General features: G+C 46.6%; 1 protein-coding gene across 2 annotated transcripts in view; it reads right to left on the reverse strand.

Moving 5' to 3' along the window:
- The window catches only part of scarb1 (scavenger receptor class B, member 1), a 177698-nt gene that overhangs the window by 128625 nt on the left and 29106 nt on the right, over positions 1 to 19967 (reverse strand). For both annotated transcript variants that reach the window (XM_068006246.1, XM_068006245.1), the window contains exon 4: positions 12960 to 13163. In XM_068006246.1, coding sequence (XP_067862347.1) covers positions 12960 to 13163 — 204 coding nt within the window. The remainder of the gene's footprint in view (positions 1 to 12959; positions 13164 to 19967) is intronic.

Here is a 19967-nt window from a genome sequence, read left to right on the forward strand (position 1 = left end):
TGACCTTTACGGGAACATGTTGCCATTGTATGGTCTCAATCTCCCTTCTGAAAGACTCCCATTGCTCCGATGCGGATTTTCCTACAAGCAGTTGATCCCAGTCCATTTTGGCCAGATCCTGCCTTATCCTATTAAAATCGGCCTTCCCCCAATTTAGAACCTTTATTTCCGGCCCCTCCCTGTCCTTTTCCATGACCACCTTAAATCTCACCGAATTATGGTCACTGTCACCAAAGTGCTCACCTACTAGCACTTCTTCCACTTGGCCGGCCACATTCCCTAGAATTAGGTCCAGTACCGCCCCCTCTCTTGTAGGACTTTCTACATGCTGGCTCAAAAAGCTCTCCTGGATGCACGTTAAGAATTTTGTACCCTCTAAGCCTTTTACACTCTGAGTATCCCAGTTAATATTGGGGAAGTTGAAATCCCCCACTATTATTACCCTATTATTTGCACAATTTTCTGAGATTTGCCTACATATCTGTTCCTCTATCTCCCCCTGACTGTTTGGGGGTCTATAGTACACTCCCATCAAAGTGCTTGCCCCCTTTATGTTTTTAAGCTTCACCCATATGGCCTCATTAGAGGAACCTGCTAACATATCATCCCTCCTTATGGCAGTAATTGATTGTTTAATTAATATTGCGAACCCCCCTCCTCTTATACCTCCCCCTCTGTCTCGCCTGAAGATTCTGTACCCCGGAATATTGAGCTGCCAGTCTTGCCCCTCCCTCAACCATGTCTCTGTGACAGCAACAATATCATACTCCCATGTGTTTATCAACACCTTCAGTTCATCCACCTTATTCGCAAGACTCCTTGCATTAAAATAGATGCCATCCAGCCTTGCCCTTACATATTTGCCCTGTCTTCCAAGCTGACAGGTTTTTTTCTCTATATTTGGCTGCACATCACCCCCTATTGTAGCTCCACTCTGTATCCCATCCCCCTGCCAAGTTAGTTTAAACCCCCCCCCCCCAAACAGTGCCAGCAAACCTCCCCGAGGGTGTTGTTGCCTGGCACTTGTCTGATGCGAATGTTACTTGCCACTTATCAGCCCAAGCCTGGATGTTGTTCAGGTCTTGCTGCATGCGGGCACGGACTGCTTCATTATCTGAGGGGTTGCGAATGGAACTGAACACTGTGCAACCATCAGCGAACATCTCCATTTCTGACCTTATGATGGAGGGAAGGTCATTGATGAAGCAGCTGAAGATGGTTGGGCCTAGGACACTGCCCTGAGGAACTCCTGCAGCAATGTCCTGGGGCTGAGATGATTGGCCTCCAACAACCACTACCATCTTCCTTTGTGCTAGCTATGACACCAGCCACTGGAGAGTTTTCCCCGATTCCCATTGACTTCAATTTTACTAGGGCTCCTTGATGCCACACTCGGTCAAATGCTGCCTTGATGTCAAGGGCAGTCACTCTCACCTCACCTCTGGAATTCAGATCTTTTGTCCAAGTTTAGACGAAGGCTGTAACGATATCTGGAGCTCAGTGGTCCTGGCGGAACCCAAACTGAGCATTGGTGAGCAGGTTGTTGGTGAGTAAATGCCGCTTGATAGCACTGTCGACGACACCTTCCGTCACTTTGCTGATGAATGAGAGTAGACTGATGGGGTGGTAATTGGCCAGATTGGATTTGTCCTGCTTTTTGTTGACAGGACATACCTGGGCAATTTTCCACTTGTCGGGTAGATGCCAGTGTTGTAGCTGCACTGGAACAGTTTGGCTAGATGTGCTGTTAGTTCTGGAGCACAAGTCTTCAGCACTACAGCCGGGACATTGTCGGGGCCCACAGCCTTTGCTGTATCAAGTGCACTCAGCCATTTCTTGATTTCACGTGGAGTGAATCAAATTGGCTGAAGACTGGCCTCTGTAATAGTGGGGATCTCAGGAGGAGGCCGAGATGTAACATTCACTTGGAAGATGGTTGCAAACGCTTCAGCCTTGTCTTTTGCACTCACGTGCTGGGTTCTGCCATCATTGTGGATGGGGATGTTCACGGAGCCTCCTCCTCCTGTTCGTTGTTTAATTGTCCACCACCATTAATGACTGGAAGTGGCAGGACTGCAGAGCTTTGATCTGAACCATTGGTTGTGTGATCACTTAGCTCTATCTAGAGCTTGCTGCTTCTGCTGTTTAGCATGCATGTAGTCCTGTGTTGTAGCTTCACCAGAGGTTGACATCTCATTTTTAGGTATGCCTGGTGCTGCTCCTGGCATGCTCGTCTACACTCCTCATTGAACAGGGGTTGATCCCCTGGCTTGTTGGTGATGGTAGAGTAAAGGATTTGCTAGACCATAAGGTTGCAGATTGTGATGGAATACAATTCTGCTGCTGCTGATGTCCCACAGCACCTCATGGATGCTAAGTTTTGAGCTGCTAGATCTGTTCTGAATCTATCCCATTTAGCACGGTGGTAGTGCCACACAACACGATGGGCGGTGTCTTCAGTATGAAGATGGGACTTCATCTCCACAAGGACCAAGCGGTGGTCACTCCTACCAATGCTGTCACGGACAACTGCATCTGTGACAGGTAGATTGGTGAGGATGAGGTTAAGTAGGTTTTTGCCCTCGTATTGGTTCTCTCACCACCTGCCAGAGGCCCAGTCTGGCAGCGATGTCCTTCGGGACTTGACCAGTAGCGGTGCTACCAAGCCACTCTTGGTGATAGGCATTGAAGTCCCCCACCCAGAGTACATTCTGTGCCCTTGCTACCCTCAGTGCTTCCTCCATGTGGTGCTCAACATGGAGGAGGACTGATTCATCAGCTGAGGGAGGGCGGTAGATGGTAATCACATGGAGATTTCCTTGCCCATGTTTGACCTGATGCCATGAGACTTCATGGGGTCCGGAATTAATGTTGAGAGCTCCCAGGGCCACTCCCTCCTGACTGTATACCACTGTGCCGCCACCTCTGGTAGGTCTGTCTGCCAGTGGGACAGGTCCTACCCAGGGATGGTGATGGAAGAGTCTGGGACGTTGGCTGAAAGGTATGATTCTGTGAGTATGGCTATGTCAGGCTGTTGCTTGACTAGTCTGTGGGACAGCTCTCCCAACTTTGGCACAAGTCCCCAGATGTTAGCGATGAGGACCCTGCAGGGTAGACTGGGCTTGGTTTACCTTTATCGTGTCCGGTGCCTAGTGGTCCATCTGGTTTTATTCTTGTGTCTTTTTGTAGCGGGATTGTACAACTGAGTGGCTTGTCAGGCCATTTCAGAGGGCAGTTAAGAATCAACCACATTGCTGTAGGTCTGGAGTCACTTAAAGGTCCAGACCAGGTAAGGACGGCAGGTTTCCTTCCCTAGTGGACATTAGTGAACCAGATAGGTTTTTACGACAATCCAGTAGTTTCATAGTCACCATTACTGATACTAGCTTTTCATTCAAGAATTTTATTTTAATTAACTGAATTTAAATTCCCCAGCTGCCATGGCAGGATTTGAACTCATATCTCTGGATTATTAGTCCAGGCCTCTGGATTACTGGTCCAGTAACATAACCATTATAGTCCGTACTTGTGGGGGTATCCAAAATTAGAGGTCATAAATATAAGATAGTCACTAATAAATCCAATAGGGAATTCAGGAGAAACTTCTTTACCCAGAGAGTGGTGAGAATGTGGAACTCCCGACCACAAGGAGTAGTTGAGGCAAATAGCACAGATACATTTAAGGAGAAGCACATAAGGGAGAAAGGGATAGAAGGATATGCTGATGGGGTTAGATGAAGCAGGAAGGGAGGAAGTTCGTATGCAGCATTAACACCGGCATGGACCTGTTGGGCTAAATGGCCTGTTTCTGTGCTGCAGACTCAAAGTAATTGCCGGGTTTCTCTCTCTCCCCTTTTTTGAACAGGGGAAAGAAATAAACTTCCATTCCTCTGGCAACATGCCGATATCTAAAGGAGGATTGGAAGATTGTGGCCAGAGCCTCTGCTATTTCCATCCTTACTTCCCTCAGTCCACAAAAAGGAGGACGAATCTAATCCGGCCAAATACCGCCCCATCAGTCTACTCTCAATCATCAGCAAAGTGATGGAAGGTGTCGTCGACAGTGCTATCAAGTGGCACTTACTCACCAATAACCTCCTCACCTATGCTCAGTTTGGGTTCCGCCAGGACCACTCGGCTCCAGACCTCATTACAGCCTTGGTCCAAACAGGGACAAAAGAGCTGAATTCCAGAGGTGAGGTGAGAGTGACTGCTCTTGACATCAAGGCAGCATTTTACTGAGTGTGGCATCAAGGAGCCCTAGTAAAATTGAACTCAATGCGAATCAGGGGGAAAACTCTCCAGTGGCTAGCACAAAGGAAGATGGCAGTGGTTGTTGGAGGCCAATCATCTTCGCCCCAAGTCATTGCTGCAGGAGGTCCTCAGGGCAGTGTTTTTTTTTATTCGTTCATGGGATGGGGGCGTCGCTGGCGAGGCCGGCGTTTATTGCCCATCCCTAATTGCCCTTGAGAAGGTGGTGTTGAGCCGCCTTCTTGAACCGCTGCAGTCCGTGTGGTGACGGTTCTCCCACAGTGCTGTTAGGAAGGGAGTTCCAGGATTTTGACCCAGCGACGATGAAGGAACGGCGATATATTTCCAAGTCAGGATGGCGTGTGACCTGGAGGGGAACGTGCAGGTGGTGTTGTTCCCATGTGCCTGCTGCTCTTGTCCTTCTAGGTGGTAGAGGTCGCGGGTTTGGGAGGTGCTGTCGAAGAAGCCTTGGCGAGTTGCTGCAGTGCATCCTGTGGATGGTACACACTGCAGCCACAGTGCGCCGGTGGTGAAGGGAGTGAATGTTTAGGGTGGTGGATGGGGTGCCAATCAAGCGGGCTGCTTTATCTTGGATGGTGTCGAGCTTCTTGAGTGTTGCTTGGATGAGTGCAGCTCCAACAAGTGGAGAGTCTTCCATCACATCCTGACTTGTGCCTTGTAAATGGTGGAAAGGCTTTGGGGAGTCAGGAGGTGAGTCACTCGCCGCAGAATACCCAGCCTCTGACCTGCTCTTGTAGCCACAGTATTTATATGGCTGGTCCAGTTAAGTTTCTGGTCAATGGTGACCCCCAGGATGTTGATGGTGGGGGATTCAGCGATGGTAATGCCGTTGAATGTCAAGGGGAGGTGGTTAGACTGTCTCTTGTTGGAGATGATTGCCTGGCACTTATCTGGCGCAAATGTTACTTGCCACTTATCAACCCAAGCCTGGATGTTGTCCAGGTCTTGCTGCATGCGGGCTCGGACTGCTTCATTTTTTGAGGGGTTGCGAATGGAACTGAACACTGTGCAATCATCAGCGAACATCCCCATTTCTGACCTTATGATGGAGGGAAGGTCATTGATGAAGCAGCTGAAGATGGTTGGGCCGAGGACCCTAACCCTAACCCTAACCCTAACCCTAACCCTAGGCCCAGCCATCTTCAGCTGCTTCATTAATGACCTTCCCTCCATCATAAGGTCAGAAATGGGGACATTCGCTGATGATTGCACAGTGTTCAGTTCCATTCGCAACCCCTCAAATAACGAAGCAGTCCGAGCCCGCATGCAGCAAGACCTGGACAACATCCAGGCTTGGGCTCATAAGTGGCAAGTAACATTCGCGCCAGACAAGTGCCAGGCAATGACCATATTCAACAAGAGAGAATCTAACCACTTCCCCTTGACATTCAACGGCATTACTATCACCGAATCCCCCACCATCAATATCCTGGGGGTCAACATTGACCAGAAACTGAACTGGACCAGCCATATAAATACTGTGGCTACAAGAGCAGGTCAGAGGCTGGATATTCTGCGGTGAGTGACTCACCCCCTGACTCCCCAAAGCCTTTCCACCATCTACAAGGCACAAGTCAAGAATCATAGAATCATAGAATCATAGAAGTTACAACATGGAAACAGGCCCTTCGGCCCAACATGTCCATGTCGCCCAGTTTATACCACTAAGCTAGTCCCAATTGCCTGCACTTGGCCCATATCCCTCTATACCCATCTTACCCATGTAACTGTCCAAATGCTTTTTAAAAGACAAAATTGTACCCGCCTCTACTACTGCCTCTGGCAGCTCGTTCCAGACACTCACCACCCTTTGAGTGAAAAAATTGCCCCTCTGGACCCTTTTGTATCTCTCCCCTCTCACCTTAAATCTGTGCCCCCTCGTTATAGACTCCCCTACCTTTGGGAAAAGATTTTGACTATCGACCTTATCTATGCCCCTCATTATTTTATAGACTTCTATAAGATCACCCCTTAACCTCCTACTCTCCAGGGAAAAAAGTCCCAGTCTGTCTAACCTCTCCCTGTAAGTCAAACCATCAAGTCCCGGTAGCATCCTAGTAAATCTTTTCTGCACTCTTTCTAGTTTAATAATATCCTTTCTATAATAGGGTGACCAGAACTGTACACAGTACTCCAAGTGTGGCCTCACCAATGCCCTGTACAACTTCAACAAGACATCCCAACTCCTGCATTCAATGTTCTGACCAATGAAACCAAGCATGCCGAATGCCTTCTTCACCACCCTATCCACCTGTGACTCCACTTTCAAGGAGCTATGAATCTGTACTCCCAGATCTCTTTGTTCTATAACTCTCCCCAACGCCCTACCATTAACGGAGTAGGTCCTGGCCCGATTCGATCTACCAAAATGCATCACCTCACATTTATCTAAATTAAACTCCATCTGCCATTCATCGGCCCACTGGCCCAATTGATCAAGATCCCGTTGCAATCCCAGATAACCTTCTTCACTGTCCACAATGCCACCAATCTTGGTGTCATCTGCAAACTTACTAACCATGCCTCCTAAATTCTCATCCAAATCATTAATATAAATAACAAATAACAGCGGACCCAGCACCGATCCCTGAGGCACACCGCTGGACACAGGCATCCAGTTTGAAAAACAACCCTCTACAACCACCCTCTGTCTTCTGTCGTCAAGCCAATTTTGTATCCAATTGGCGACCTCACCTTGGATCCCATGAGATTTAACCTTATGTAACAACCTACCATGCGGTACCTTGTCAAATGCTTTGCTGAAGATAGAATGTGATGGAATACGCTCCACTTGCTTGGATGAGTGCAGCTCCAACAACACTCAAGAAGCTCGACACCATCCAGGACAAAGCAACCCGCTTGATTGGCACCCCATCCACCACCCTTAACATTCACTCCCTTCACCACCGGCACACCGTGGCTGCAGTGTGTACCATCCACAGGATGCACTGCAGCAACTCACCAAGGCTTCTTCGACAGCACCTCCCAAATCCGCGAGCTCTACCACCTAGAAGGACAAGAGCAGCAGGCACATGGGAACAACTCCACCTGCACGTTCCCCTCCAAGTCACACACCATCCCGACTTGGAAATATATCGCCGTTCCTCCATCGTCGCTGGGTCAAAATCCTGGAACTCCCTTCCTAACAGCACTGTGGGAGAACCATCACCACACGGACTGCAGCGGTTCAAGGAGGCAGCTCACCGCCACCTTCTCAAGTGCAATTAGGGATGGGCAATAAATGCCAGCCTCGCCAGTGACGCCCACATCCCATGAACGAATAAAAAAAACCTCGGATGCGTCTCACCCGGACCGGGTGATTTTTCTACTATCCAATTTCTCTACCACCTCCTCCTTTATCATGATATTGGTGGCATCCTCTTCTTTAGTGAAGACCGATGCAAAGTATTCATTTAGTACCTCAGCCATGCCCTCTGCCACAACTTTTATAGCTAGAATCGTAGAATGGTTACAGCACAGAAGGAGGTCATTCAGCCCATCGAGCCAGTGACGGCTTTTTGTAAGAGCAATCTAGTTCGTCCCATTTCCCTGCTCTTTCCCCGTGGCCCTGCAAATTTTTCCCCCTCAAATGTTTATCCAATTCCTTTTTGAAAGCCGCGATTGAATCTGCTTCCACCACGCTTTCAGGCAGCACATTCCAGATCATAACTACTTGCCGAAAAAAATGTCCTCATGTCGCCTTTGGTTCTTCTGCCAATCACCTTAAACCTGTGTCCTCTGGTTCTTGATCCTTCCGTCAATAGGAACAGTTTCTCTTTATTTACTTTATCTAAACCCTTCATGATTTTGAACACTTCTATCAAATCTCCTCTCAACCTTCTCTGCTCTGAGAACAACCCCAGCTTCTCCAGTCTATCCATGTAACTGAAGTCCCTCATCCTTGGAAATCTCTTCTGCACCCTCTCGAAGACCTTCACATCCTTCCTAAACTGCGGTGCCCAGAATTGGACATGATACTCCAGTTGTGGCCGAACCAGTGTTTTATAAAGGTTCAACATAACTTCCTTGCTTTTGTACTCTATGCCTCTATTTATAAATCCCAGGATCCCGTATGCTTTTTTAACCCATTTCTCAACCTGTCCTGCCACCTTCAGAGATTTGTGCACATATATGCCCAGGTCTCTCTGCTCCTGCACCCTCTTTAGAATTGTACTCTTTAGTTTATATTGCCTCTCCTTGTTCTTTCTGCCAAAATGTATCACTTCGCACATCTCTGCATTAAATTTCATCTGCCATGTGTCTGCCAATTCCACCACCCTGTCTATATCTTCTTGAAGTCTATTATTACCCTCCTCACTGCACTTCCAAGTTTTGTGTTATCTTCAAATTTTGAAATTGTGCCCTCTACACCCAAGTCCAAGTCATCAATATGTATCAAAAAAAAGCAGTGTTCCTTGTACCATCCCTGGGGAACACCACTGTATAACTTCCTCCAGTCCAAAAAACAACCGTTCACCACTACTCTGTTTCCTGTCACTTAGCCAATTTTGTATCCATGCTGCCACTGCCCCTTTTATTCCATGGGCTTCAATTTTGCTGACAAGCCTATTATGTGGCACTTTATCAAACGCCTTTTGAAAGTCCATATTCATAACATCAACCGCATTGCCCTCATCAACCCTGTTATCTCATCAAAAAACTCAATCAAGTTAGTTAAACACGATTTGCCTTTAACAAATCCGTGCTGGTTTTTCTTTATCAATCCATACTTGTCCAAGTGACTATTAATTTAGTCCCGATTATCGTTTCTAAAAGCTACCCGCCACCGAGGTTAAACTGACTGGCCTGTAGTTGCCGGGTTTATCCTTACTCCCTTTTTTGAACAAGGGTGTAACATTTGCAATTCTCCAGTCCTCTGGCACCACCTCCACATCGAAGGCGGATTGGAAGATTATGGCCAGTACCTCTGCAATTTTCACCCATATTTCCTTCAGCAACCTAGGATGCATCCCATCCGGACCGGGTGATTTATCTACTTCAATACAGCCAGCCTTTCCAGTACCTCCTCTATCAATTTTTAGCCCATCCAGTATCTCAACTACCTCCTCTTTTATTGTGACTTTGGCAGCATCTTCTTCCTTGGTAAAAACAGATGCAAAGTACTCATTTAATACCTCAGCCATGTGCAGATCTCCTTTTTGGTCCCTAATCGGCCCCACCCCTCCTCTTACTACCCTTTTACATGTCTATAGAAGACTTTTGGATTCCCTTTTATGTTGGCTGCCAGTCTATTCTCATACTCCCTCCTTGTCCCCCTTATTTCCTTTTTCACTTCTCCTCTGTACTTTCTATATTCAGCCTGGTTCTCACTTGTATTATCAACCTAACATCTGTCATACGCCCCCTTTTTCTGCTTCATCTTATTCTCTATCTCTTTCATCATCCAGGGAACTCTGGCTTTGGTTGCCCTCTGGCCATAAACCCCAGGATTCCATTAGCTTTTCTTTAAATGGCCTTATTTGAGATGTTGTTTTTAATGTCTTAATGAACCCCCAAATCTCTCTGCTCTAAGAACTACCGTAAACAATACTCATGACCAAAACTGTAGCAATGTCTCCTGATAAAAACAGGACTATTTCTCCAGCAAAATGCAGTGAGTGGAGGATAGTTACATAACAAAAATTATGTGTGTAAAATCAATCCCAGTCACTTACTGCAGTGCGGTCTTCAGGCGTGATTGATGGGGAAATTACCCATTCATCCCCATTCTAACCGGGAATAGAGGTGTCACGATATGCAACCATGAACAACAGGCTCAAAATTGCAATGTTTTACCACCAATCTACTGAGACAGAGACTATTGTATAAATGAGAATTGAATATTTACTTGACGAGGAAGAATATATAGCAAACGGGTAAAAAGAGCAGATAAATGGGAATAGACTAGATAGTTCCAGTTCGACAGCTGACAGCAGCAGTGGACAATGGGCAGATAGAGGTAGCATGGCTAAAAACCCGCAGATCAGACACAACGGGTCAAATTGTCTCCTCTTGTTCCTTTCTGCAACTACCTGATTGCAAAATATTTCAATCCACGTTAAACAAACAGTCATTTTACCAACATGCTGGTAATGAATGGTATAATGAAGCAGTCCGAGCCTGCATGCAGCAAGACCTGGACAACATCCAGGCTTGGGCTGATAAGTGGCAAGTAACATTCGCGCCAGGCAAGTGCCAGGCAATGACCATCTCCAACAAGAGAGAGTCTAACCACCTCCCCTTGACATTCAATGGCATTACCATCGCCGAATCCCCCACCATCAACATCCTGGGGGTCACCATTGACCAGAAACTTAACTGGACCAGCCATATAAATACTGTGGCTACAAGAACAGGTCAGAGGCTGGGTATTCTGTGGTGAGTGACTCACCTCCTGACTCCCCAAAGCCTTTCCACCAGCTACAAGGCACAAGTCAGGAGTGTGATGGAATACTCTCCACTTGCCTGGACGAGTGCAGCTCCAACAACACTCAAGAAGCTCGGCACCATCCAGGACAAAGCAGCCCGCTTGATTGGCACCCCATCCACAACCTTAAACATTCACTCCCTTCACCACCAGCGCACCGTGGCTGCAGTGTGTACTATCTACAGGATGCACTGCAGCAACTCACCAAGGCTTCTCTGACAGCACCTCCCAAACCCACGACCTCTACTACTTAGAAGGACAAGAGCAGCAGACACATGGGAACAACTCCACCTGCACGTTCCCCTCCAAGTCACACACCATCCCAAGTTGGAAATACATCACCATTCCTTCATCGTCGCTGGGACAAAATCCTGGAACTCCCTACCTAACAGCACTGTGGGAGAACCTTCACCACATGGACTGCAGCGGTTCAAGGTGGCGGCTCACCACCACCTTCTCAAGGGCAATTAGGGATGGGCAATAAATGCTGGCCTTGCCAGCGACGCCCACATCCATGAACAAATAAAAAAACACAGAAATGTTGGAGAACTTTGAAGGGAGAAAACAGGTTTTCAAAATAGCGATTAGGAATAGCAGAAGCTTCTTCATTAATAAACATATTAGATGCAACAGGAGCCTCAACAGTCAGTCAGTTTAAAAAATGCCACAAGATAAACTGTAATAATCATTCACAGAGAAACATACAGAAAGCAATTAGTGTAACACAAAGGTATTAGGAAGTCTAAAATGAATTTAGAAAGGATAGCAAGAGAGGCAAGACAGTGGAAAGCACTTGTGCTTGGAGTCAGTGAAGGGACAAAGTGGAAAATTGTAAATGGAGACAAAGTTATAACGGAGGACTTGAACAGAAACTTTGAATCGGATTTTAACTACAAGCCGTGCAGTTAGGATTAAAATCCAGATGGGTATTTTAGCAGATTACAAAAGGAAATAGTGTAAGCTGATTCAAGGTAGAAAAAGCAGCAGGGGATGATTTAACTGGGGCTGTGTCAGTTTACTGGAGAAAAACAGAGTCTATTTATTCAGACAGGGTTCAAATTCAAATCCAAATCCAAATCCTGGAAACTATAGAACAATGTAATTTAACCTCTGTGTTGGGGAACTGGATGGAAAATATCAGAAGGGATGTTATAAAAGAGCATTTAGAATGGCTACGGGAGATATCCAACATGGTCTCAGATATCAGATGAAGGTGACCAGAACAGTGGATCAAGGAGGACTGGTCTAAATCAACTGGGATTTCCAAATGGCTTTCAGTAAGGTCCTCAGTGAAGGACTGTGTAGTATTGACAACAGCCAAGATGAAAGGAGGAAGTGCGGGTGCTTCCTGGGCCTTAAAAGCATCAGTACCATTAAAGGGGCAGGCATATTTGAAGCCTCAGGGAAAGCCAGAAGGACTTAGTTTGTTTTGTGGGTAATGGCCTGGGATTATTAGTCTGAAGAAGAATGGAAAGTTTTTTTATTAATGTATGCATGCTACATGCTGTGAATTGCAAGCCAGTGGCCTTCCCCTTTAAAGGTTGTGTCGTGTGAATGAGCTCATGCTGCAGGGCCTGGCCTGGGCTAGAAGCATCAGTCCAGAAGCCTCAACAAGCCGCCTTGGGGAAGGCTGGTAAGAGGGCAGCACCATCATGCCAAGCAATAGGTGGAGTAACAGGGAAAACAAGTGTGGGTATGAACGATGATGGTGCGGGAATAGGAGGGGGGCTTCTCTTTTTATTCTGGGAGGCATGGAGCAGATGGATAGAGAGGGGTGACTCCGGCTCGGTGACAGGGACACAAGGGCCCAGGGAGAGGCCCAGCTCACGAGTGCAACTAGTGTTCAGGTCACTTGTGACGATTTCTTCTCACCAGCGCCTAATTAAAGATATTGGGGGGCGGGGGGGGAGGGAGCTCTGTCCCGTGCGAGGTGTGGGGGGGGGGGGGGGGGGGGGGCGGTGGGAAGAAGACACTGTTAGATGAATTTCCAGAAAACAAGGAGAACACATGATTTGGAACGCAAGAGCAAATGACTCTGCACAATAATGGATGGATTTGAGGGCACGCGGGGCTTACTCGATTGTCCATGAGGAATTTTTGACAAAGCACTCCTGAACTGGTTATAGGATTAGTTTCGTGCCTTTCCCAGAAGGTGCAGTGAAGGTGGGAAGGTGTTGCTGCTACATGGGAATCAACATATTGGGCAGGACTCGTTCTTGATACATAAAGACATACTTTGGATTAAAAAAAATACACTTACTTCAGCAAACAATCCAAACTTTCCTTTAAATGGAATGACACCTGGAAGTATTCTATTAAGGAAATCAATAAGTGGATCATCATATCCCCACATTATCTCCTTCACAGACTTTTTAATAAATGGTGTCTCATTAAAGGTCTTCAAGGCAATGTTGAAGATATGTTTTAATGCATTGGGCAAGTCTTCAATCATTAATGCTGCACCCTGGAATTAAATAATAAGTATTGTAAGAAAATTAAAAATATTGCAACCAATGAGTTAGTATACCATCACTGATAGGGATTTGGCTGTACTGTCGTCAGCCGCTCCCTTAAGGAACCTCAGCATCTTACTTTTATGGGATTTGACTCACACACATACAATGACCCTTCTGATCTGGGGAAATATTCATGCCCTTCACACAAGCCGAGTTGACACTTGGGAAGAAACTCAATACAAATCGTTAAACTGCTTTATTTCACAGTGAGCAAACAGAGGCTCTAGTTACGATCAGATTCACTTTGTTCAAATCAGTACAATGGTACAAAAAGAACACATTGTGCTTCCCCAATTCGTGGGTCAAGCTTTCTTAACTTAAAGAAGATGTCTAACGCTCCAGCATGTCGAACCTCCTTACCTCAGCGAAGGCTCATAGTTTTCCCTTTAACACTAACTCCCCTCGCAGATTTCCAATTTCACAAGCCCGTCTTTCCTGGGCTCCCTCTTCCCTTCTCTTCAGAAAAACATTCAGGAGGGTTTTCAACATTGAGTGTGAGGTTCTTCCCACCGCCCATTACCCAGGCGGCCTAACAAATTACCTATTGTTTGGTTTCTAGGAAAACACCTTCCATTTAGCCTATTATCCACCTTCCATCTAGGAGACTTTTTTTGTCTATGGGAATACACTTTGTTTAAAAAAGCATATTTTCAAATCCTCTCAGTGGGGAATTTTTTTAAATCCAGAAATGGGATTGTGGGATCACAGAAGTTACAGCTAATAGACAAACATGAGTAATCTTAATGAGAGATTTATGGGATAACTGAATGGATGGAAAGAAAAGTAACTGCAAAGATCCTATAATCACCACAATGTCATCAATAGTGCCACCAATTGACAACTACTCGCCAATAACCTACTCACAGGTGCTCACTTTGGGTTCTACCAGGACTGCGCATTTGAGACCTCAACACAGCCTTGATCCAGACACAAACGCTGAATGCCAGAGGAGATGTGAATAGCTCGCCTGAACATCAAGGCAGCATTCGGCACCAAGGAGCCCTTGTAAAACTGAGGTCAATGGTGGGGGGGGGGGGGTGGAAGTCAGAGAAAACCGTCCTCTGGCTGCAGTCATATCTGATGCAAAGTTGGTTGCAGTTAACAGAAGAGGGGAGAGAGAAAAAATCTGGCACAGTCTCAGGGCTTCGTTCCTTAGCCAAGTGCTGTTGACCCAAGCATCTTCAGCTCTTTCATACACCTTCCTTCCATCATTAAGCCAGGAGCAGTGCTGTTCACTGATGATTCCAGTGTTGAGCTCCATGCATAATTCCAATAATAAAGCAGCCCATACCATTCGAAAGCAGGACCTAGATAATATCCAGTCTTGGGCTGACAAATGGCATTTACATGGCACAAATGTTAGCTGCCAAGTAATAACTATCTCCAAATATAGAAAGCCCAGCCATGTATCCTTGACCTTCAATGGCATTACTATCACTGAGTCAACTACCATCAACATCTTGGGGATCAACACTAACCAGAAGCTGAACTGATCCAGCCATGGCTACAAGAGCAGGGCAGGGGCTGAGTTCTCTGGTGAGTGGCTCACCTCCCAATTCCTCAAAGTCTCTCCAACATCCACAAGGCTCAAGTCAGGAGTGAGATGGAGCCTTGGGAAGTAGTTGCATCCTCGCCAGAGTCATAAGGTCATGGGTTCAAGGCATACTCCAGAGACTTGAGCACAAAATCCAGGCTGACACTCCCAGTGCAGTACTGAGGGAGTGCTGCACTGTCGGAGGTGCCATTTTCAGATGAGACATTAAACCAAGGCCCATCTGCCCACTCAGATGGACATAAAAGATCCCATGGTGCTATTCAAAGCAGAACAGGGGAGTTCTTCCTGGTGTCCTGGCCAATATTCATCACTCAACCAACATCACTATAACAGATTATCTGGTCATTATCACATTGTTGTTTGTAGGATCTTGTGTGAAAATTGGCTGCTGCATTTCCCCACATTACAACTAGTGACTACACTTCAAAAAACACTCAATTGGTTGTGAAGCGCTTTGGGGCATTCGGAAGTTGTGAAAGGTGCCGTAAAGATGCAAGTCTTTTTATTTCTCATTGCTTGCCTGGATGATGCAGCTGCAACACTCATAAGCTCCACACCAACCAGGACAGAGATGTTTGCTCAACTGGTGCCCACGGCACTGAACTCAGTATCTACCCTGTCCATTATTGGCGCACTGTGGCACAGTATGTACTCAGAAACTCACCAAGGTTACTTCAACCACCTTCAGCCAGAACTGCCGAGTGGATAATCCATCTCGGCCTCCTCCCGATGTCCCCACCATCACAGAAGCCAGTCTTCAGCCAATTCGATTCACTCCACGTGATATCAAGAAACCGCTGAGTGCACTGGATACAACAAAGGCTATGGAACCCCAACAACATCCCAGCTGTAGTGCTGAAGGCTTGTACTCCAGAACTAACCACGCCTCTAGCCAAGCTGTTTCAGTACAGCTACAACACTGGCATCTACCCGACAATGTGGAAAATTGCCCAGGTATGTCCTGTCCACAAAAAGCAGGACAAATCCAATCCGGACAATTACCGCCCCATCAATCTAGTCTCAATCATCAGCAAAGTGATAGAAGTTGTCGTCGACAGTGCTATCAAGCGGCACTTACTCACCAATAACCTGCTCACCGATGCTCAGTTTGGGTTCCGCCAGGACCACTCAGCCCCAGACCTCATTGTAGCCTTGGTCCAAACATGGACAATAGAGCTGAATTCCAAAGGTGAGGTGAGAGTGACTGCCCTTGACATCAGGCAGCATTTGACCAAGTGTGGCACCAAGGAGCTCTAGTAAAATTGAATTCAATGGGAATCAGGGGGGAGAACTCTCCAGTGGCTGGAGTCATACCTAGCACAAAGGAAGATGGTAGCGGTTGTTGGAGGCCAATCATCACAGCCCCAGGACATCGTTACAGGAGTTCCTCAGGGCAGTGTCCTAAGCCCAACCATCTTCAGCTGCTTCATCAATGACCTTCCCTCCATCATAAGGTCAGATGTGGGGATGTTCACTGCTGATTGCACAGTGTTCAGTTCCATTCACAACCCCTCAGATAATGAAGCAGTCTGTACCTGCATGCAGCAAGACATGGACAACATCCAGGCTTGGGCTGATAGGTGGCAAGTGACATTCGCGCCAGACAAGTGCCAAGCAATGACCATCTCCAAACAAGTAAGAGTCTAACCACCTCCCCTTGACATTCAACGGCATTCCCATTGCCGTATCCCCCACCATCAACATCCTGGGGGTCACCATTGACCAGAAACTAAACTGAAGTCGCCACATAAATACTGTGGCTACAAGAGCAGGTTAGAGGCTGGGTATTCTGTGGCAAGTGACTCACCTCCTGACTCCCCAAAGCCTTTCCACCATCTACAAGGCACAAATCAGGAGTGCGATGGAATACTTTCCACTTGCCTGGATGAGTGCAGCTCCAACAAAACTCAAGAAGCTCAACATCATCCAGGACAAAGCAGCCTAAACATTCACTCCCTTCACCACCGACGCACCGTGGCCGCAGTGTACCATCTACAGGATGCACTGTAGTAACTCGCCAAGGCTTCTTCAACAGCACCTCCCAAACCCGCGACCTCTACCACTTAGAAGGACAAGGGCAGCAGGCACATGGGAACACCACCACCCGCACGTTCCCCTCCAAGTCACACACCATCCTGACTTGGAAATATATCGCCGTTCCTTCATCGTCGCTGGGTCAAAATCCTGGAACTCCCTACCCAACAGCACTGTGGGTAAACCTTCGCCACACGGACTGCAGCAGTTTAAGAAGGCGGCTCACCACCACCTTCTCAAGGGCAATTAGGGATGGGCACTAAATGCTGGCCTTGCCAACAACCCCCACATCCCATGAACGAATAAAAAAAAAAACAGCACTTCCCTCTTGCAGCACGAGCTTGAGGAGAGGGCAGTTGTGAGCAGTGTTTAAGAGGTGCATCGCCCACAGCACATGTACAACTGTCACATCTGGGCATTTCAGAGGAGCAATGCATGTGAAGGTTTAGACTCATCAGGGAAGCTGTGATTGAAGTGTGCCACCTGAGCCATTACCTCCAGGGACCGTCAACCATCTGCTCTGCACAACCAGCGACAACGAACATCACCAGTACCCTCAGCTTTACTGCCCGAGCCCGCAGAGGACATCAGAATAGTTAACTCTGCTGGTTTGGTTTTGGACATTTGATGCTTTTGAAGATCAAGATTATCTGTACGCTGCCTCAGCCTCTTCCACCTTTACTCCCGCCCCATTTCTAATCCCGCCACTAAATCCAACCTCACTATTGGACGTATCCTTCATATTTCTCCCTTCCAGACCCCTTATAACTCTTCTCGAGTCACAACAGCCTGTCTTTGGCCAAAGCTTAACCATTATCAAGAACATCTGTTCCTGTGGCAGTGTCCCCACCACCCCCCAAAGCCAACATTCAACCACTTTGTCCTCTAACCATTGCCTCATCTCAACCTTTCGTGGTTAGATGGATGAAGGAAAAGGCAACAAAGGGATATGGGCACAAGGCATGGGTGTCCTATGAAAAAGGGTGGGACTGCCAAATTTGAGCCCCCTGGATGACAAGGAGCATGCAGCATAAAATAAGGCAAAAAAGGGAAGCTTATGTCAGATACTGAGAGCTCAATACTGCAGAACGGCTAGAGGAGTATAGAAAGTATAGGGGTGAAATTAAAAAGGAAATTAGGAAAGCAAAGAGAGGGCATGAAAAAATATTGGCAAGTAAAATTAAGGAAAACCCAAAAGTGTTTTACAAATACATAAAGAGCAAGAGGATAACTAAGGAAAGAGTAGGGCCTATTAGAGACCAAAAAGATAACCTATGTGTGGAGGCGGAAGATGTGGGTATGATTCTTAATGAATAATTTGCATCTGACTTCACAAAAGAGGGGGACGATGCAGAGATTGCAGCTAAGGAGGAGGAGTATGAAATATTAAATGGGATAAAGATAGTGAGAGAGGAAGTATTAAGGGGGTTTAGCATGAAATGTATCCCAGGCTGCTAAGAGAAGCAAGGAAGGAAATAGCGGAGGCTCTGACCATCATTTTCTGATCCCCCCCTGGCTACAGATTGGAGGACTGCTAACATTGCACCGTTGTATAAAAAGGGAGAAAAAGGATAGACCTAGTAATTACAGGCCAGTCAGCCTAATCTCGGTGGTGGGCAAATTATTGGAATCAATTCTGAGGGACAGTATAAACAGTCACTTAGAAAGGCATGGATTAATCAAGGACAGTCAACATGGATTTGTTAAGGGAAGATTGTGTCTGACTAACTTGATTGGATTTTTTGAGGAGGTAACAAGGAGGCTCAATGAGGGTAGTGCGTTTGATGTAGTGTACATGGATTTTAGCAAGGCTTTTGACAAGGTCCCACACGGCAAAAAAGTAAAAAGCCAAAGGATCCAACGGAAAGTGGCTAATTGGATCCAAAATTGGCTCAGTGGCAGGAAGCAAAGGGTAATGGTCGACCGGCGTTTGCGTGACTGGAAGGCTGTTTCCAGTGGGGTTCTGCAGGGCTCAGTACTAGGTCCCTTGCTTTTTGTGGTATATATTAATGATTTAAACTTAAATGTAGGGGGCATGATTAAGAAGTTTTCAGACGATACAAAAATTGGCCATGTTGTTGACAGTGAGGAGGAAAGCTGTAGACTGCAGGAAGATACCAGGCAAAACTGTAAATGAACAGTGGGCGGCCATTAAAGAGGAGATGGTTCGAGTACAGACTAGGCACTTTCCCACGAGGCAGAAAGGTAGGGCAACTAAAACCAGAGCTCCCTGGATGACAAAAGGGATAGTGAGTCAGATGAAATGGAAAAAAGGGGCGTATGACAGATGTCAGGTTGATAACACAAGTGAGAACCAGGCAGAATATAGGAAGTTAAAAGGGGAAGTGAAAAAGGAAATAAGAGGGGCAAAGAGAGAGTATGAGAACAGACTGACAGCAAACATAAAAGGGAATCCAAAAGTCTTCTACAGGCATATAAACAGTAAACAGGTAGTAAGAGGAGGGGTGGGGCCGATTAGGGACCAAAATGGAGATCTACTCATGGAGGAGGGGATGGCCGAGGTACTAAATGAGTACTTTGCATCTGTCTTTACCAAGGAAGAAGATACTGCCAGAGTCTCAGTAAAGGAAGATATAGTTGAGTTACTGGATGGGCTAAAAATTGATCAAGAAGAGGTACTAGAAAGGCTGGCTGTACTTAATGTAGATAAGATACCCAGTCCGGATGGGATGCATCCTAGATTGCTGAGGGAAGTAAGGGTGGAAATTGCGGAGGTACTGGCCATAATCTTCCAAACATCCTTAGATACGGGGGGGTGCCAGAGGACTGGAGAATTGCAAATTTTACACCCTTGTTCAAAAAAGGGTGCAAGGATAAACCCAGCAACTATAGGCCAATCAATTTAACCTCAGTGGTGAAGAAACTTTGAGAAACGATAATCTGGGACAGAATTAACAGTCACTTGGACGAGTGTGGATTGATTAGGGAAAGCCAGCACGGATTTCTTAATGGCAAATCGTGTTTAACTAACCTGATAGAGTTTTTTGATGAGGAAAAAGAGAGGGTAGATGAGGGCAATGCAGTTGATGTGGTGTATGTGGACTTTCAAAAGGCGTTTGATAAAGTGCCGCATGGTAGGCTTATCATCAAGATTGCGGCCCATGGAATAAAGGGGGCAGTAACAACATGGAATGGTAATGTA

The sequence above is a fragment of the Heptranchias perlo genome, chromosome 25, assembly GCF_035084215.1.
Source record: "Heptranchias perlo isolate sHepPer1 chromosome 25, sHepPer1.hap1, whole genome shotgun sequence".
In the NCBI taxonomy this organism is placed as follows: domain Eukaryota; kingdom Metazoa; phylum Chordata; class Chondrichthyes; order Hexanchiformes; family Hexanchidae; genus Heptranchias; species Heptranchias perlo.